Genomic DNA, 21745 nt, shown 5'->3' with positions numbered 1-21745 from the left:
AATTCCCCATTTCCTGATAAAGGAAATGACTGGTCCAGACAATCACTTGAAAGCTGGATTCAGACAGTGAAATGCCACACTGCCTTTCTGAGCGCAGCAGTAGGATCATCATGATGATAACGTAATTGGAAATAAAACTGCCCATCCTCAAAAACCAGACTGCCCTATTCTTCTATTAAAATCCTGCAGCTGTGTGCTAAGCATTTCTGAATGCATTGTATCAGAAATAAAAAGACAGCAACACCTACTATTCAATACCCAGGAAAGGGATCAGTCCTCTTACTGTGAGCGACAGATTTCTTGGAATAACATCAACTAACAGTGAAACCACTCCAACAGAATTTGGGAGCCCAGAAAACGACAAAGAAAGCAGGAAAGCACTAATGAAAGATACGGCTCTATACGAAATTTTGAGCAACCGACTGTGAGTTCTGTGAAAACACCAGAAGACATCTGAGCTGCATGAGAACAGAGGTGGAAACAAGGATTACCTCTACAAGGGAAAGGATTCAGCCACAGAGGATATAATCCATGGAACCCATGAGGTAAAGGGTAAGGGAGAAGCATACTGACCTATACGCAAAGCTGTGCTGCTCAAAAAAGTAGGCTTGAGGAGAAATGTTTTTAAATAAAAATTCCATATCACAACAGTGGGGAAACCCACACATTTATCAGGTACCTTAACATTTTAGTCCAATGCAAAATGCGGAAATTCACTGTAACTCCTACATTCTAAGCAGGTTTATGGGAAAGCAGACACCAAGAGGACGAGCTTTGGCATATCTTCAGAGTCATTAAAACCGGTCTAGCTGCACATATTTTTATTTTGATCTAATCAGAAAGTAAACAAGAGCATATCCAAGCTGTCAACACATGAGCAATCTCAAGAGTAGGATATGTTGTTTGAGATGTCCCAAACCAAATACTTCTGAAAACAAAAGACCATAATATTTGACAGTTACTGCATTCTAAACTAGACAAGAATTTAATGCCAAGGATATACATTAATTATAAAATGAGACTGGTAGCATTTTAAAACATTTCTCTTCCTATTGCCTTAATAATATTGAAAATGTTGAATTCTTGCTTGTATGTAAACAATTAGTTTAGGATGCCTATGCAGTGTCAGACACCAGAACAGATTTTACAAAATTACCATGCAAAAAATCATAAAGGGCAGCAGCATATGAAACTATTATCCAAAAGTTTGGCTTTCACAGGATGCCTCAATGGAACAACTTTCCCAAAATAGTGAGTAGGTATTTTCAGACATCACAAGTCTCTTTGCAGCACAAATCTGTGCAAAACAACCTAAATAAAAAAGCTTCTGAAATTAAAACTTGAATTCTCTCTATTCAAGAGGAAAAATAAGTAGGTATTTCAAGTTCCATGAGGAAAAGGCTTCTATGAGATACTGTCAATATGAGTCTGAAGAACACTCAAAACTTCTTTGTAGCAAAAATAACTTCAACAGATTTCACTCTGTCAGATAAAGCGAGCGTCCTGCTCTGTGCCCTGTAAACACGATTACACCTCAGTGTTCTGCAGTGTGCCAGGCACTGCTGTACTGCAGACATGATGGACCATCACAAAGCCCTGCTCCTTTAAGAAAAGCAGGCATTGATCAAGGCATATGATTAGAAAACCAGAAACAGCAAGGGCAGCTTTTCAAAGATGGGTGTGACACAATTAAATTCAAAACAAATATTAAAGCTTAATCAGATTCTTGCTGTGCTAGCCTGTAGCACATCAAGTTTATAAGTGATAATAATAAATTTATAAGCCCATCCTCCTTCATTAAACAAGAAACAATGCCTCAGTATAATGTCCTTGCTGTATTTTTGATCAGCTTTATAATCTACTCTGACCAAGAGTTCCTAAAAGGAGAGCTAAATAGCAAAACCAGTTGAGAAAATAGTTGCGCTGTATTTAGATGATAACTGCTGACACATTATTTCATAACCCAATTGCTCTATTCTGACACTCAGGGAAATGTTTCTTAAGAAGAAATTTGCATACAATCAAAACAGGTAGTCACAGCCACATCCTGATTCATTCACAAGTCCAAATCCTGCTGATACACGTGAGCTGAGGAGCTACACCCCTGGATTTCTCAAGCTTGTCAAGGTCAAGCTGTGTCTCTCCAACACCCAACACACTCCAGAAAACCAACACTCACAGCCTCTCAAAGATACAACACAACATCAGTATGCGCAAAAGAGGCACTGGGCTTTGGCTTCTCTGCAGATCATTTCCTCTTCACCCACCTCACCCAAGTAGCTCCTCTCTATTTCCATCCCAAGTCATATGACACCAAGCATTGCTAGAAAAATTAAGATACTTTATTAAGCTACAAGAGGCACCCACCTCTTTATTGTTAGAGTCCCTCAAATTCCAAAATCTCTGGTCAATCTTTAAACATGCTATTTCAGTGCTTCTGATGGGCAGCAGGAGGACAGACCCATGGCTGGGCCAAGAAGGGGAGTGACTTTAAAATCCCTGGAATTTGAACTGCAGCAGAGTTCCCCTAGAATTATAGGGACATTAAGTTTGGGGGCTTGGGGTTTCTTGTGCTCCCCTCCTTTGAATAAATATCCTTTGGATAATTCCACTTATATCACATATTCCCTTCCTGCAGAAGGACTTCTATCTTCTGGGAATTACATTTATATATATACTTTTTTAGTGCATGTGACCTTCTGGGTTTTTCACACTGGGAAAAATCAAACCTAGACATGGGAAAAGCAAACAGATGTTGCAATGACTCTACAGACATTTCACACTCTTTCCTCTTTTAGCAATGCTTCTTTGCATCTGCTTGCACTATAGTTGTATCTTTTTTTAAAGGAAACGGACATTCCACCTAAATAATGTTGGAAGAATAAAAAAAGCCTGGCACAAAGAAATGTATCACTTGATCATCCCCTTTCCACAATCTGTGCACAGAATTTTTTTTTTCTTTTACTCACATTTTTACATGGCATTTAACCATGTTTATGGCAAGTAAACTGATTTACAGTTTCTTTCAAGGAATAAATACTTGTGTTGTTAAGGTATTAGTAAGCTAACAAAGTAGAGCAAATTTTAGATTCAAACCTTGAACAAATGCAAATTGATAAAAAGTTGAAGAATCACTAAGTTTTGACTAGGGAAATGGCATGATCCTAACACATTACACACCACTGAAAAAAACTGTGTCACAAGTTAACGCATTTCTGAAATATCTATGTCCACCTATCTCGATAAGATATTTTTGCTAATTTGAAAACAACTTTTCTTTACTTTCTATACATTTGAACAACATCCAAAACCTGTTACAGTGTTACATTCTTGATTCATCAATAATATTAATGCAGTGTAGACCTCAATGACCCATTCATCAATGTAAGACACACTTGGATTTTGATAATTGTCTTTTGCATTCCATAGTGTGACCAGGTACTAGCAGGTGGCTTACATTTTGCCATTTCTGGATAGCAGTTTGTATTCCCACTAATGGATTATGCAGCTAACAAACCCAGGGATTCCTAAAAAGGGCAATTTGTCACACTCATGTATTTTTTTCTATAGACTTCTGTACAGATCTATCAACTGGGACATTGACAGTCATTCCAAACAGATTCAGTAAAGTGCCAAAGAGAAATAGCAAGACAGCCTTACCCAAGGACACTACAAAATACTTTGAGAGATTTATAAATAGCATATTCATAGATTAATATCATAAATTTGGTTCTACTGAGTCCACAGATATGGGGAATTACTCTGCTGCTGGAGCTCAGACTTTGGATAAGAAAAAGAATGTAATTACTTACAGTCACTAACAGTCCCGTGGGCCTTTTCACAGTCACAGAACTAATTACCCTTTCAGCTGGCTGAGTTAAAATGAGCCTGACTGCTGTTATTTCAGTTGTGGATGAGGCATGTATGACACAAAAACACTGGTAAGGAGTTCTGCAAGGCACCAAGGCTATAATGGCTGTGTAAAGGGGTTTCCCTGGATTGCCTTGAAGATACAAGTGCTTCCTTATGGTCCAGAACCAGCATGTCAAACACTCCTCTCCAGGTCTCTGTGTCAGACACCTCCATCTACTGTGTGACAGATTCTCCTGATTGACAGACCTCCAAGAAATGTACTGGGAAACAGGATACCAATAAAGCTGTTGACATTCATCCTCCATATTTTCAATTAACAAACATAAATAAAAGATGATCCAATATATGTAAACTATGCTTAGACCACTAATTACTCTGCCTTTTATAAAGCTTCAGCTTTAATGACTCAGCTCTTTCCTTTTCACTAACAGTATAAGATAAATTAGTAATAATACATTTTTAATAACAATATTGTAATATACAATAAAATTAGTTTTGACCTGTGGATTAAAAGTAGGCCTCAGTAATCCAGGACAAGTTTTGCAGTGGATTTGGTGTAGAGCTAAAATATTTGTCAGCACACATTTGTGCAAGATAATCTGCAGTGCACCCCATCAGAGCTTTCATGTCTCAGTTCAGCTGAGAGTTACATAAAGAGACATTTGTGAGAAAAAGGCAAGCAGCAGAGTTAAGAGATGAGCTGCTCAGGGATCAGTGCCACAACAGAGGACAGTGGCACCTCGACCGCCGGCTCTCTGTAGTCTATTGTCCCCACTCCAAATGAGGGCAAGAACGTGGAACAGCCATTAGATGGCAACAACTTCAAATTGCTTAGTGTCCCTCCTGCCTCTGACCCACTGACCTAAAACAGTCCACAGAACATACAGGCAGTTTTAGCACAGTTCAAAGCAAATGCAGCCCTTGCTTCCCACACACATGTGCTTTTTAAGCGAACAGAGGATCATGAAAAATCCTTCCCTTGGAAGGAACCTGTTTCTGGGAGCCCACGTTGGACAGCTCTTGCACACTGCCATGGCAAGGGGAACATCACCTGTGCACATCATGGAACAGAAACACCCTCCTCCAGAAAATTAGTGAGTTGTTTCTTTAGAAGAGAAATGAAGACTGATCTTAATGACATTCTGCATCTTGGTTCAAAAGACCTTAAAAGATTTACCTATATCAGGTAAATCTTCTAAAAACAGTGTTATATTAGAAGTTGTTTATATACTTCTGGAAATTTCTTAGGTGCTGAGAAATCACATACTTGCTGGAATCCAGCAACATCATTTTGACACTGTCTTCTAGATGTGTTTCTCATTTTCTGTCTATATTTTTTCCCATAAATTCTAAATATGAAATTTGAACTTTAGAGGCTTGTTTGGCATATATTCTTTTCTATAAATCCAAATAAAAGTCTAGATTTTAAGAGAGAAATTCTGTATCATAAAATCACAGAATCGTTTGGAGGGGATCTTAAAAATCATCCAGTTCCAACCTCCCCAAATTTAACTATTTTGTACTTAACAGGATTGTCTCCACCACACACAAACAAAAAAAGGAACGAAAATGTTATTTAACCTGAACTTTCTTCCTTTTCCCATAACTGCCTATAAAGGAGACAGCTACTACATATTTTGTCCACCACACAGGCTCTTTTTTACATTAGACAGTATCAGCTTTGCTTTAACTGAAGGAGCAAGCAAAACCACTCATAAAACACTGCCTTCCTGCCAGTGATGTCATAGTCTGACATAACCTATGCTGGGAAAGGTGTCCTTTGCTTAGGTTGATAGAAGACATCTACAGGATTGTGCAAAATAGATATACAGTGACATATACAAGGATATGCACAAAGAAAAAAAATAATGTTGCAAATAACATCAACAGAAGTACAGGTATTTAAAAAAAACCAAAACAACCAAACAACCTGACAATTCCTGAAGGTCATTACCTACTTTAAAACTCAAAGATGAAAACAAAGGGGCAGAGACTTGGTGGACTATGACACAAGAGAAAGCAAATTCTGCTATTAGCAGCAGAAACTGTTCATTTGACACAGTGATGATGAACTGATTCCAGAGTGACAGTTGTTATCCAGCCACCAGAAGGAACGGCCATTCTGCTAAGTAATATTTTGAGTATGAACAAATTTCCATAAGAATAAAATTTTCAAATGTGTATTCAAGCATAAAATAGCTTGGATAAAATATTAATCCTACAGGTGAAAAGTGCTTCCTAAGCTCCTTTCACAGGGAATCACCTCTCTGCAGGTGGGCAACATATATAAATCTGTGTAATGTGTTATTTATTTTTACCACAGACACTGTCTAAGCAGGTGATTGGAATTCATGCAAATATCCAGGCAGGAAAGCTTGAAGTTCACAGTGTGCATTATAAGCAGTTGCTGCTTTCCCCTTTGCTTCACTAGAAAGACAATATTTCTAAGACTTGATATGCAGCAGTACAAAAATTATGTTACAGTAATATAAAATAACACAAGATCTAGTTTCTCCTTTGTCTATGGAAAGAAAATATAGAGTCATTAACTTGGTCATCATAACAGCTGCAAAATTGTTTTGTGAAGACTGCATTTTTAAAGAAAAGAGGAATATTGCATAGCAATAGACATCATATGGAGCTAACACCAACTTGGTGGCTCACCTCCATCCTCACTTGCCAACTATCAACTCCAACCCATTAACTTAACCAGTGCAGAACAGCTCTCAAATACACCAGGGTCAGTTCATCCCAACCTTTAGGGACAGAAAGTATTAAAGAAAAGTGATGCAGTGCACCAGAACATCTATACCAAATCAATTAGGTTGGAAGAGACCTCTAAGTTGATGTGGTTTTTCACCACCTAAAAAGCACACAAACAGTGCTATGGTTAAAAGGCAGAAAAAAGAAGACCAGGGAATGGCTTGAATATGTGCAAGTATGCTTTACACAGTGTTAGGAGGAGTCATCCTGTAAGCACAGGTTCAGGAATTTGTCTCCCACCTGGAATAACTCTCAAGAAGGAGAATGCTGGATTCCAAACCCTCCCTGTGCTGAGGCTAACACCCAAGGACTGGTCTACATCTCAATTACACACAATTACCGTTCCTCCATCAACCCACCAGGAAGTTATTTGCAGGAAGTTCTGCAAAGTGATTGCTGAGGAAATCCTTCACATGTCCACAACACAATCAAAATCAAGGCTGTGGAGCAACATTTTTCTTCATTACAGGTGCTACTTCAGTTCTAGAAAATTACTTTTAGCCTGTCACATACTTTGAACACTTCAAGTCCAACATTAATTTTGAGATAGACCCTTCAGCCCAAATCAGGGCGGATTCTAGAGTACAATGAGCGCATCCACCTAAAACCCAATATTTCAAACACACAAAGCTAAAATATGAATCATCTCCCATAATCACATTTTTTTTAATGCTTACTGTAAGTAAGAGTAAATATTTGGAACTCATCATGCTGAAGACAGTATTGTCTTTTTCCCAAATATCAACCACCCAATCAGGTGCCTGGCTACCTTACAAGACACTCTTTTATACAGCAGCTCTCAAATTTTACATCTTAGATGGTATTTCAACCAACCAGAACTACTGGGCCTATTGATAAAGTTTCAAAGGCAACACACAGGTCTTCTGAGCTAAAACAGGGAGTGAACAAAGACAGACCTCATCTTACTGCTGTAAAGCAACTGCCAAATCTAACAGCATTATGAGAAAGAAGGTATTAAAGTTATAATCAAACCCATTATATGATTTAACATGTAATAGAGCCAAGAATGCTAAAGCTGTATTAGTAGTAGTAGCTTTTTTTCCTGACACACTGAAGTATTCCAGACCACAGGAAAACTACAAATCATTGCTAAATAGAGCATATTTATATAAATATTTCTACAGGCAGTTCAAAGAGTCCAGAGCTGAAGGTTTAAGAGGGCTCTACAACTGGAGAGAGAGAAATGGGGGAAATAAAAAAAAAAAAAAGGAAAGGTGGCAAAAAATGTTTCATTAGAATATGTGACTTTTTGCCTGCAGCTTACTTACCAAACTGTCTAAGGAAGGTACCTGATATAAAAATCAATTGTCAACAAGCTTTGAATTGCTACACGGAGGTCAGAACCCCCCTGCAAAATTCCTGTAGTATAGAAAGTTGGGAAGGTCAAGCCTCTCTAATATTTTCCTTGTTAAAAAAACAAAGAAAGAACCATAGTGTTTCTTTAGTAAAGAAATTACATTCTAATTGTGTGACAATATGCAGAGCAATAATTAAGAAATTCTAGTTTCCAAGCAACCCCCTATGTTAAGAGAGACTGAAAATGTTTGAAAAAAAACCTAAAATCAGCCAGCAGTACCACCACCAAATGCAGAGATATGCCTTTTCTGATTAAGCTAAATAGTTCCAAAATGAGAAAACCTGGCAAATGAAAAAGGTAGTTATCAGAATTGCAAAAATAATATTTAGCCAAGGAAAATGTTTACATAGGAGGCTTTCAGCAACAAAGTAAGTCACCAGGAACAGTAAAATTTTACACATAGGCAGTTGTAAAAAAAGAGAACTCTCTAGAAAAACAGACTTAGAGCATTATTCTAGACAATTTACAGAGGCAACAGCCCTCCAAATCACTGTTTTGTTGGCTCCTGTATGGCACTCAGATGTTCATTGTAGAAAGAGAACCCTCTGTAAACTGCCATTAAAAAAGTAAGCTCAGCCCCCAAAATATAGCTGTTAACATCTGAAGGTCCCCACCAGAACAGTGAGCTGAAGACATGCTGCTACAGAATTCTTTGATGCTTTGTAAAATTCCAGATCTTCCATTATATATGTATGTTAGCTTCTCTTCTGCAGAAAGGTTTGAAAGATTGCTCCTCAAATCTTACAGGCACTTCCTCACTCCAACACACCCACACCTCCACTGCAGAGGTAAGTGTTTCTCATTGGTTAAATGCATGCTAAAGGAAAATAACTCTTCAGAATTACTGGCTTATTTTACTATATTGCATATATGTAAATATCGTTAGGGAATGGGCTACTTCCAATACCAATCTGTCCAATGCCAAGGGCTCTTTAGCAATAGTTTAAACGGCAAAAGCATTATAGTGAAGGAGATCACATTTCCTTTACCTTGATGAGTCATCGTGACAGGTTCTTCACTGGATATATTGTTGTAAATGACCACAGCTGTGGCATTATGTGAAGCTGCTCGTAATATTTTTTCTTTAAATGTACAGTTTCCTCTCTGTAATAAAGCAATCCACTGTTTGGTGTTTGGTGGGACTTGGAAACGTGTTCGAGGGTCACAGCCCAGACGATCTGCAACTGAAATGGGAAACAAATTTACACAGACAGCAATTTCTTCTAACAGGCAAAACAAAGAAAAAGAAGAAAAATCCTAAATCCAAGTAGCTGAAGTACTTAAATATTACACACAAAGAAGCCACTACTCTCTTGTAAAGAAAGTCTAAAGATAACTGTATTCTTATGAAAAAAAGATTTAGAAAAAAAGAAGTCTCACGCATTGAAAGCTGTGACTATATGCCTGAGAATTAGGCTCACTAACACAAGCTATTTTTAACTCCAGTGCAGCTAGAACAATGAATTCACATTCAAATCAATACCTGCCTAGAGGCTGAAAAACAGTAGAATATGGCTCATCTGCTATAGGCATTTACAAAACAGCTGTTTATCTGTCATTCTGGGGAGTACAAGTCTTTTTTTCTTCCTAATGCAGCCATAAATATCACTGCAGTGGGAAGTACAACTAAACAAAGCAGGTTGTGAAAACAAGATTTCAGAGTTATCTGCCATGTGCAGGCCACTGTAAAAAAGGACAATATTAAAAGCTGATCTTGTAAAACCCCAGCAGCCAACATTGGATTTTTACACATGCACATTTTGTCTACAAGGAAATGTATTCAAATTCATAGAGAAACAAAAAGGTTTGCAAACGCAATGCACTCATCAGCTGAACAGGTATAGATGGTATAAAGGAAGAGTAACAGAAATGGCAAATGCCAGATGTCTGAATTCAACAGTGTGCAAAGCTCTTTTGTCCTTTCTGATGGTGTAACATCTCCTGGAACAACCCAAAGCCACAGAGCTAGGTACAAAAGGCACAAAACCCAAGGCAGAAGTAACTTCATGGCAGCTGAAACCAGTGAAAGACAGATCTGTTTGCACAACTGGAAACACAGCTGAGTCTGATACACTGGTCATATCATTAAAGGATTTTATAAATTTAGAGCCAACGATAGTTTATAATGCAAATATATTTATCCTTTCCAATGCCAAGAGTATAATAATCTTTGGCTACTAAAAATAGTTGGGATAAACAGTGATTTTTTCACGACATAAACAAACAATTTATTTGCATAATAGCTCTGAAAACATTACAGTTCTGCAATGTAAGAGCAAATCAAATGAAGTCTTCCATAATTTTTTTCCTTTCAAGAAGTGAGTTCAGCACAACTATGAGATTTCAGCAAAAAAATCTACCACCAAAAAAAATATCCAGTTTAACATATTAGCTGGAAACAAAACAAAAGATCCTTTTAAGCACTCTCAGCTTAACATAGCTGAGGTTAAAACCTGTAACAAAGGAGATTCAAAAAGCTAAAGATGTTTTCTGAAACAAGAAAGGAAAATCTTCCGGTTGCCTAAAGAAAGCTGGTGTAGATGAATCTATACTGTGGCAGACGTACAGGAAGTCATTGTGTCTCTTAATTTGGACAAGAAGTGCCTCTCCCTGTTCCTCTGGAAGGAGGGTGGGGAGCCAGATACCAGCACATCCTTTTCACGATTGTTTTTCAAGCCTATGTTAGACATCTCAGACATGGAGAGCTATTTGCTGTATTTTTGTTTCATACAGGCAGGAGGGAAAATCTGAAATATAGATGCCTGAAGCCAAATTTTATAGAGAGTTTTCTTCCATTATCGTGACATCATTACTCGAATCCCTGTGGAAATTGCTAGCTAGCACTGATCCACACGTGTTTTGCAGCACTGGTGATGGCCATCACAAACATCAACAATCACAGAAGAGCATGTTTATGCCCACTGCACTTTTGCAGCTTGTCTTTGTAATGTTAAATTTGAGAACAGTACATATTTTTTAAAGGAATCACATTCCTTTTTGAAAATGTGGATGAATCACAACACAGCACATGTGCCACCAATCTTTTTGCCCTCTGTTAAGATAAAAGCTGTTTAATGCTTGATTCTCCCTTGTTCTGAACATTTCCACTCAAAAACATGGAAGGAGGAAGGCACCAGTAGACTGTGACAAAGTTTCTCAAGCCTTGAAAGCTAAAAATCCCATCCTTCTCCCATGAAATCATACCCAAGAATCTCAGGTATGATACATCTGCTGGAAAACACCATTTTCTAAATGGCTACAATTCCACAGAATCCCCTCAAACAACCAAAAATAACTCTGAAAATAAACACTGGCCAACATTAATTTACCTAAAATAGATGGGATTATTAAAAACAGTAATCCTACAGATTACATACTGTTTCTTTCAGTACAATCATGATCAAAACTAAGATATGAAGTGAAAACAAAAATGGCCACAAGAACAAGGTAATGGGTTACTACAGTGAAAAACCATAAAAGCAACAAAAAGCACCTTGAACAAGGAGGCAGCATTCTTAAAATTCATGTAAGCACCTTGAAATTTTGTATGCTTGAAAATTTTTAGCTTAAAAAGCAACAGAGAAAGAAGTAAGAGATAACAGAAACTGCATCTGTGGGAAAAGTAGCACAAAATTTTCTACCACCGTAGAGATCAAAGTCTCTCTCAGCTGTGGACAGAGCTATGAAATGTTACTGGATAAAGCAACAGAATTAGGAAACAAGATATTAAGAGATTAAAGCTTTCCAGATATAGACTAACAAACACGACTCAAATGCTTACAGCATGTTATTCTTGACGAGGTGTATTCAGTATATCCTGATAAAAATTTAACAGCTGACAACATTAGTTCAGTACTATTTAAACAATACAAAAACACTGAAGAAAATCTGGCTGGTTTAGATAAATCCGAACTGTCTGCAAATCACTTGAGATTTAATAAAAAGTCACAACCCACTTTTCTTTGCATTAGCATTCTGTTACACCACACAAATGTTAAGTAATCGTCTCACTTTTAACTAAATGAAATTCAAAAACAATAGTGAGAAATGTGGGGTGTTCTGCTTGGCTTTTCAATAGACTGAAGATACTCTGAAAAATGTGGAAGCCTTAAAATTACAGTCACCCTTCTAGAATAGTGAGATGGTTACAACAGAACATCTCCTTTACAGCTCAGGATGTCAGTGGGCAGTGAAGGGGATGCACATGAACAGGGTCAGCCAGAATCATCATTGACACTCTCCACTACCCTGCCATCTATGATCTGCTATCCGAAGTACAACCAGTATCAACAACACACGGGTTGCAAGCATTACCTGGATCATCATACAATTGTTTGGGTTGGAAAAGACCTCTAAGATCATTGAGTCCGACCATTAACCTGGCACTGTTGTGTTCACCACTAAACCATGCTCCCAAGTACCACATCTACGAGTCTTTTAAATCCCTCCAGGTATGGTGACTCCACCACTGCTCTGGGCAGTCTGGTTCAGTGGTTGACAATCCTTTTAGTGATGAATTTTTTTCTAATATCAAGTCTAATCCCCTCCAGGCACAGCTTGAGGCAGTTTCCTCTCACTGTGCCACTTGCTACCCGGGAGAAAAGGCTGAACACCACCTGGCTTCACCCTCCTGGGCGTTTTAGACAGCAAGAAGGTCCTCCCTGAGCCTCCTTTTCTCCAGCTCCCTCCTTCAGCCTCTCCTCATCAGACCTGTGCTTCAGCCCCTTCCCCAGCTCCTTTGTCCTTCTCAGGACATATCTCAATGTCTTTCTTGTAGTGAGAGGCCCAAAACTGATGTTACTTGCTAGAATGAAAAGCAACTTCACATTAAATTATTCTAAAACAAATCACTTGCACAGAAAAAGATAAGATCAGAAGCCTCTCATGGAAGTTCAGAAGATATAAGCATACAGAAAGCCATTTAAGTAAGTTTCCCTATAAGTGTGCTACTCTTCTGCATTATTTGAAATATAAGCTATTTACCCTGCCCGTCTTTGTGTTTATCTATGCATCATGTGTTGGCAAAAAACCCAATTTTCTGCTGTAAGTGGCAGCCCACTGGGTTAAAGAGCTATATACAATGTTGTTGTAATACCTTAAGTCCCAACACCACAGCAAAGCCTCTTTACAGAAGAATCAGCTGTGATTTAAGTACCTACCATTAGGCTCATGTTTGTTTTCTGCTTTAGGAGAGCTTCAATTTTCTTTTGCAGAATACACAGTGCTGCCTAATTTGTGTAACTGCTTTTCCTTGAGCGTTTTTTATAATTCAAGACCCCTTTCTGCTGAAGGACTAAAGTTTATGACAGCATTTTAGGGATTCATGGGAAAAAAGTAGTTAATAATGCAACAGATCCAACCAAGGTTCCTCAGCTACTGAAGAAGTAGTGGCAAGCTCACATCAGTACAGCCACAGTAGTTTCCCCCCTCTTATTTTCCAATTGCTTTACCATGTTTTAGCCTTCTCCCTGTAAGGAGAGCCATTTTGTGGACCAAAAACAAAAAGAAAAGGGCAGCTCCCAGTGGCTTTGTCACAAGCGCACACCTGTGTGAATGCAGACTGTCCCCTAGTTTGAACTGGGGCTAGGTTTGCTCTTTCTCATGCTGTTCCTGCTGCTCTTGCATTGTTTTGAATGCAACTGTGACATTCCCCTCAGCTAAGGCTGCTGCAGACTTTGCCCCCTTTTCACAGAAATATCCCACTATCTGGGCATTAACCATTTTATTCTATGCAGGGTTTTTTTTATCTTCCTTTTTTTTTTTCTCTAAAGGTCAGATATCTTGCTATTGATTTCATCTTAGCTAATACTGTAGTGTGTAAAGCCAGCACCAGTTGCCAGAGCTGGTCTGTCTCAGCTACACATACAGAAATCATTTTAAAGTCTGACCTTCAGTCACTGTAATACAATAGCTGGAGACACACCACTAGCATTTTGAGGGACAACAGATCAGGAGGCTTGTTGGGAAAGAAACCACAGAAGAACATGGGAAGGTGCAGTGCTACACACGCTGCACCCCAAAGCATTCCCTCCCTACAGTTCTGCTGCCCAGGTAGGTGCTATGTAGAACACCTGACTGGTAAAATAAGACTGCTTTGTGCAACACATTAATTATAATCCTGTGATAAAATTTCCAGAAAAGGAATTCAGCTGGGAAATTCACAGAGGCAACTCAGTAGTGCTGATTGATTATTTTAAGGAATGGTACTAGTTAGTTTCTACCCCATTAGGGCTTAATACACACAACGGACATATTTTCTTTCAATGCATTACTACTTGTGTTATTATCAATACAGCCCTTATTCAAGCCAGTCATAATTTCTACTTCTTAAGGTGGTGCCAATGAATCAATGAGTTATGTACAGCAACGTTTTATTTTCAATAGCTCTTTCAGGTAATTGCTTTGACTAAAGCTGCCTTTAGCACGAAAAGAAACTCCTTGAACAAGAGGTAATCTGGTTTCAGGGAGGAAGTTAAACAAAAGAAAATCACTGAAGCTTAGAAGAGTCCTATAATAGTTTAGATTTAATCTTGTTAGCTCAGTAAGTATTCTACAATTATGGCTATAAACTCCAATATATAACCTCCACCTTTGCTATCAATCAGTGACTACTAATTAAGCTGGATACAAAGATCAATGATGAAGGACAGAAGCACGGCACAAGATTCTTCTTCCCTTATTCTACTGATATATTTGCTTGTTGCGTTTTCCTAAACCTTACTGGTTTGGATTCTGGGCCAGAATTTCTGTCTGAATGCTGCCTAAAGCCCTGCAGTTAGCAGGAAACTGGCATTTCAAACCTTCTGCAGCTAAAACTTGTTCACACAACATGCTTATGAAGTGCCAGATGCTACAGAATGCTGTAGTTACAGTACTATGCACAAGATACACCTCCTTCCTAACACTGAGCCAATATTGTTTCTTCCACACTTTCACCTTTTTCTAGCATATGTTTTTCCTCACATTCTCAATCTCCTTGCCCAGCCCCAACTCTTACACCCCTTTGGGAACTCTCCTTTCCAAGAGCTCTTTCTCCAAAGCTGCATTTGTACAACCAGCACCTCCCTACAAGCCCTTTAGACTCCATCCCTTTCCAGCACTTCTCACCCCCTCATTCCTGACCTACTGGCTCAATGAATTTCAACATTTCAAGTTTGACTCTGCTGCTATTTCTCTTCCTATCAGCCCCATCACCAGTCCTGGTCATCCTGCCTGGTTCCCAGCTTTCCAAGCCAGCCAAGGTATACAAAACCTTACCTCCCAGCAAGCCCACCAAGGGGACTTTCAAGAGCACACAAGACTGAATTTCCAGTCCTCACACCAGAATCCAAGCACAGAACAAAAGCATTAACTCAGATTCAACAGCTACAAGAGTCCTGTTCCTCCTGGAGAATGATACTGAGAGAACTACGTAACAAAGCAGTTTCTACCAAGAACCATTAAGGTGAGTATTCAGTGGCTTCTATCTTGGCTTGCCATGGCAAGGGGAATATGCCTGACACCTAAAAGTCTGCACCACAGCTGTGTCCAGCACTCAGTACCAAAGAAGAGTAAAAGCACAGGTCACTGGAGTGGCACAGGGCTGAACACTTGCACGGGGTATGTTCAGACATCCAGGAGCATCAGGCAGCTGCTGTGAGAGGACTGGACTGAAATGACCTGGAAGTGTTCAAGGCCAGGTTGGACGAGGCTTTGACCAACCTGGTCTAGAAGGGTGTCCCTTCCCAAAGCAGGGGACTTGGAACTAAACAAACCTTAAGGTCCTTTCCAACCCAAACCACTCTATGATTCTGTGAAAATGTCTGGTTGCATACAGTCACAAATAACTGAGTAAGGGACTAAAAAGTATTCTGGAACCTCACTGACGGAATACTATAAACCTGAACAAAACTATCAGAAAACCTGCATCAGGCTGTGAAGATGCATTTCACTTCCATGCAAAACAAGAGGACCTTTTCTTTTTTTTTTAATCTGCAAGCATACATGTCCAGAAGTGGTTTAAAACACTATTCTAGTAAGAAATTAAGTCATGACAAGAAAGAGATTAACAAGTTAGAGGAGTTAAGAGAAGGAACTCAAAGTAGAAGAACAGAAGAGAGATTAATAAAAAAACTATGCTGCTAGCGTGCATTTAATGTGCTTGGAAAAATATGCCCACACAGGTGCTGAATGTACACCCAGCAGCCAACTGTGACCAAGAGCTCTCTGGAGCTGCACTTTCACAAGTCACATTTGCAGGCGGTCATGCCAGTTACTGCCACCCCACTCCTGGGGGAACATTGCCTTTGAAAGCCCCTATCAATTTCATACAAGCTCTATAAAAAGAACACAGGAAGAGGTTTAATACATGTATTAACATGACAGGGTTGAATTCCATTAAAGAAATCTTGCTAAAGAAACAGGAGAAGTGATTGACTATCATGCTGCACTGAGATTTAAAGGATGGGTGACCACATGGGATTGGCATCTTCAAAAAGCAGTACATAAAATACTGGGCATATTCAAGAACAAAAGTCAAAAAACATCACAGAACACTGAAAATTACAAATGGTGTGCGGTCAGCAGCAAATCATTGGCTCTAAATCTTGAATTAGTAAACACAATTATTTCCCTGCAGGCAATGAGTAAGGGACGTAATAAGATGTCCCATTCCTGGAAGTGTTCAAGGCCAGGCTGAATGGGGCTTTGAGCTGCCTGGTCTAGTGGAAAGCGTCCCTGCCCATGGCAAGGTGGTTGCAACTTTATGATCTTCAAGGCCCCTTCCAACCCAAACCATTCTGTGATTCTATGATTCTTCACAGAGCATGCAAAAATGTGAAATAAAGGACACTTCAGCTCTAAAACAGTTCATGCCATCAAGGTGCTAACAGATCACCCACATTTGTGAAAATTTCAAAGATAGGCCATAAATGGGTGAATGCTTGACATCAAAGCAGTTTCAAACCCAAGGTATCTTCAAATAAAGTTGTTAACAATTGTAGAGTCCTTTTCTTCTGAGGATTCATGAAAGCTGGGGTACAGCATTTACTGTTCTAAGAGCAGTGGCTGGCAGCTACTCATGTTAGAGCTATTAGAAAAAAATTTGCAAACAAGTTCTACAGCAATATTAACAGGCTGATTAAAAAAACATTAGAGCAATTACTTTCAGCAAGTCTGCATCATCTTTTACCAAATCTGAATATAAAAAAGCAGATGTTCAAGAACAGCCTAACTAAAAGCATAAAATATTCCAATCTTTCTTACTACATGAAACATTTTTAAATCACATGCATATCAGCAAAATTCAAATAAAATGTAAGTATATAACAACCTACACAGAGCAATTCAGAGTATCTAAAAATAAGGAAGACAACTCCTGTTGTGCTTGCTTTGCCTGTGATGAAACAGAAGGGCAAAACTGAATTTCCCCCAAAATTGCTAACAAAGTTTTAACAACTGCACTATGTCAAAACATGTCAAGTCTGACATTTTCACACTTCCTGCTGTGCTTTCTCAATAAAGTTATTCATCATAGTACTTAGCAGTAGGTATAAAAATGCTGTTTATGGACTGTTCATAATTTTATTTAGCTCTTCTCGTTATCAGCTGCCTGTGAAAATGCTGTCAAAGCCTCCTTCAGTGTTTAAATTGCACCTTAGTGAAGGCATATCAAAAGAAAGCAGGAAAAGTTACAGAGGCAGATTAAAAGAAATTAGTATCAAAAGTTTTTCTTGACAAATAAGGCAGCTCAAAAAAAAAATAAAGTGCTTTGATAATTTGCATGTATTAAAAGGCAGTATTTTAAAACCTGCTAAAAAACCATTTGCAGCAACAGTGTTTACATGCCTAAAACTTCCAGGACAGACTCCTGATTTCAAGGGGGTTTTGTGGGGATGTAAGTGAGGAATATCAGAAAGCAGAAGAATGACTGCAACATATTTAATGGCAGCTGATAAACAGGATTTGAAGTACAAATAAAAATAATTTTACAGAAGATGTCCTCAACAATTTCTGCTTCCTCACTCTTCCACCCCAAAATCTACACCATTAATACATCCTAGTTATATTTTGCAGAGCTAATGAAACTGAGCTCCAGTGAGACTGACAAGCACCTGCCGATGCACAGCCTGATCCATCCGGACCAGAAGCTTACAGAGGCTGCCTAACAGAATACATTTGTTCTGAAGAAGCACCAAAGTATTTTCCTGACCTTAAGATTTGGCAAATTCTCTAAAGCTTCTAACAATACAGTAGTTTTGTGCTGTCAATTCTTCTAAAACACTCTTAGTATTCACCACTTAGACTCTAGTTTTAACTGACTACAATATTTCACTTAATATATTATTCATATGTTTACTGTCCAGGAGGCAGGTTGGGACCACTGTATTCCATCAAGCAGTCCATTTCTTAAAGATGGCAGTTTAGATAATGTCAAGAATGGTTTTCAAAATAAGATACTATTAAAATTACATCACTATTACTTAACATACCGGTTTCACTTCAGGCAAAAATCATGACAATATTCTCATCTGTTCAAATTAGTGTTCTCTATAAACCCCAACATTTACCAAGAGAAGAACTGATGGACAACAGCTTCACTTAATTAAAAGAAAACTTATTTGGGCACTCTATCCAGAGTGTACTGCAAACAAGTGCATTTTGGGCTCGCTGTAAGAGCAACAACTTGGTAGCTTCAGTCCTTCCAGGCCTTGATGGGCAGCTTAAACAGCGCTTTTAGGAACTGCACACTGAAAAACTGACTTCATGCAGTTGCCAAAGCTATCCAGATGTACAGCGAGATGGCTATGCAGCTGTTCTGAGATTCAAGGCAATGCTAGAACCAAATACTGTCAACTATCGCTACCCTCTCTGTAATTAGTTAAAGAACAACACCTTTACCGCTCAATACACCCAATCTACTGGGATCCATGCTGGAAAGCACATTATACTTTGATGAGCCGTTATTCAAGCCAACACTCTCAGATCATGGATTTATTTTATTTTCCTCTAGGAAAGCTCTTCCTCCTCGTTTGTCAGAGCTCTCGAGGAAAGCCTGCCCAGCCCAGGCAAGGAGCAACCACCCGGCAGCGAGCGAGGGAAGCGTTACCTCCGTTGATGGGGACGGGAGCCACCAACAGCCCCTTGACCTCCACCTTCGGGGAGTCCTGCCCGTAGCGGCCCCGGTCGATCCGCAGCAGCGTGGGGCCGCCGCGCTCGGGGCTCAGCACCGTCACGTTGATGAGCGCGGTGTAGTACGCCTGGCTGGCGTTGTCGGCGCCGGCCGGCCGGACCCGGCCGTGCCACAGCAGCAGCGGCAGCAGCAGCAGCACGGAGGAGCCGCCGTTCCAGTGCTGGCGAGCCCACCGCCAGCTCATCTTCGACTCCAGGCGAGCCGACGGCCGTCACCGCTTGCCCCCGCCGCTCCCCCGCGGCAGCGTCGAGCCCCGCACGCCCGGGTGTGTCCTATCCCATCTGACAGCCCGGGAGCTGAGAGAGACCAAAAGCAGGCGGAGCGGGGAGGAGAGCTCGGGCTCATGCCATGGGAGGAGCCAGGGGAGTCATGGCAGGTCCCAGCCGCGTCCGATCCGCCGCCGCGGCTCCCAGGGGAGGCTGCTCGGGGAAAGCCGGTCCCTCGGAGCTCCGCCGGTCCCTCAGAGCGCCGCGCTCATACCGCCCGCCCGCCGCCGCGGGGGAGCTCCGGCCGGGCGAGGGGAGGGGAGGAGGCGAGGGCGGCGCCGCGGCCCCCTCCCCGCGCAGCCCCTCGCCAGCCCAGAGGAGGCTGCTGGCAAAAGCCGCCGCTGCCGCCTCAGTCGCGCTCGCAAAAAGCCGCGGGGTTCGCCTCGGACTCGGCCCGCCGCGCCGCCTCAGTTCGCCTCGGGGTTCGTCGCTGCCTTAGTTAGGCAGGCGGCGCAGCTCAGTGCCCAGCCCGGCGTCTGCAGCCGGCAGCCGTCGCTTCATGCCCGGTTCGCCCCGAGGGCGGCGGGGCCCTCGCACCGTCCCGCGGCTCCGCCACCGGCTCCGCGCCTCGACTGCAGCTCCGCGCTGTGCGCAGGCGCCGCACGCCCCGCCCCGCGCCACGAGGGCGAGAGGCGGAGCTTGGGCTCGGACCACGCCCATCAGAAGGCGGGGTCAAGGTAAAGGGCGGGGCTCTTGCCTATGATGTCATTGTGGGTGTGGCCAGGCGGCAGTGGGAGCTGGGCGTGGGGGGGCTGGGATGACAGCGGGCTGGAGCGACCCGCGCTTCCGGAAGGAATTCGATCACAGCATCACAGAACCAGTACGGGTGGAAAAGACCGCTGAGCTCACCGAGTCCAACCTGTGACCAAACAGCAACATGTCAACTAGACCATGGCACTGAGTGCCAATTCAGTCTTAAACATCTGAAGGGACCGTGACTCCATCACCTCCGTTCCAATATCTAATGACTTTTCTGTGAAGAAAGTCTTCTTAATGTCCAACCAAAACCTTCCGTGCTGCAGCTTAAGCTGTTGGGACACATACAGGCTCCCATGGTCCCTCAGCATCTTTTCAGAAAAATATTTCCAGTTCAGGAGTTCTGATCACCAAAAAGATAGAGAGTTTTAAAGCATGTCAGAAATAGGGGATGAAAGAGCTGTGTTTGTGAAAACCAGGTGGGATGTGTGCAGTCTGTCCAGGTAGAACTGAACGGGCTTTTGGGGTAGGAACAGCATAGCCTCTGTGCCAGGATTCAGTCATTCCCACCCTATTTGGTATTACTCGCTTCTTTTGCTTCAGACACACTAAAATGGGAAATTGTGCAAACACTCAAATATTGATTATAAATATTAATCCCAGGATGTACTGTAAAACAGGGTTTGATGAATGATCAACTAACACAGTTTTAAGGATTTCAGCCTCCTGGGAGATGTGACAAAATAGTGTAATGGCCTCCTTTGATTTTGAAAGGCAAACTTACTCAAAATTAGTTACAGCAAAGAGAACAATTACTGCAGGACTGTGCGTTAGGATATTTTCAAAGTTTCTGAAAAAATGGCTGTGGAGCTGTTATTTTAAGATATGGTCTCCTTGGTGACTTCCCCAGCTGCACAGGAAGGCCCTCCGATAAGCCTGGTGTTTAACCTATGTGTCTTATTAATCTCTTTTCTTCTGGGAGCTTTTGTATTTTATTCATTTGTGGTGCACCTGGTCAAACACCTAAGATAACACTGTCGAAGCACAGCCTGTTTATTTCATTGAGATGCAAGTAGTTTTATCCTGTCCTTGGAGAGACCTGTTCCATTTCCAAGGAAAGCATCATGCTTGCAAACCTGCATCTCACAGCAGAAGGGACCTATGGATTCTGCTAAAGGCATATGTCGTTCTGTAAAATCCTCTGAGAAGCTGTTTCTGCAAAGCTGTGTAGAAATGTCAATGCAGTCCAGGAAATGATTCTGAAGCAGCAACTGAATATTCTTCTTGCATTTTTTTTTTAAATTTAATTTTGCCCTTCTTGGTACATGCTGGGTGAAGAACCACCTGCTATTGATTGCCTCCTCATATCACCCAAACTTCACCCCAGCTGGAGGGCAAGAGCTGTGGCTGACACACTGCAGTGTGCAGAACATGTTTTGGAGCTGTTCTTGCTTTGATTTCTCAGCACTAAGAGCTCTGCATCATTCTGATGCAAACTCATGTGCTTTACTGCTGGAATGTCCTCAGAAGGGGCCAAGAAGTCCTGGGAGCCTGAAGGATTTTTCACTATCACTGTACTGACCTTCAGAGAAGGATCTC

General features: G+C 40.9%; 1 protein-coding gene across 2 annotated transcripts in view; it reads right to left on the bottom strand.

Moving 5' to 3' along the window:
• Positions 1–20064, bottom strand: part of RNF130 (ring finger protein 130) — a 42647-nt gene extending 22583 nt beyond the window's left edge. Inside the window, exons 1-2 of one of the 2 annotated variants that reach the window (XM_058848381.1) lie at positions 19101–20064; positions 9004–9198 (exon numbers count right to left, since the gene is read on the bottom strand). In XM_058848381.1, the coding sequence (XP_058704364.1) occupies positions 9004–9198; positions 19101–19368 (463 nt within the window). In that variant the 5' untranslated portion in view covers positions 19369–20064. The remainder of the gene's footprint in view (positions 1–9003; positions 9199–19100) is intronic. The other variant, XM_058848380.1, reaches the window with a different exon arrangement.
• Between the last annotated feature and the right edge of the window lie 1681 nt (positions 20065–21745).

Source organism: Poecile atricapillus, chromosome 13, assembly GCF_030490865.1.
Source record: "Poecile atricapillus isolate bPoeAtr1 chromosome 13, bPoeAtr1.hap1, whole genome shotgun sequence".
In the NCBI taxonomy this organism is placed as follows: domain Eukaryota; kingdom Metazoa; phylum Chordata; class Aves; order Passeriformes; family Paridae; genus Poecile; species Poecile atricapillus.
The sequence above is the reverse complement of the archived record's forward strand: the minus strand, read 5'-3'. Positions and strand labels throughout refer to the sequence as shown.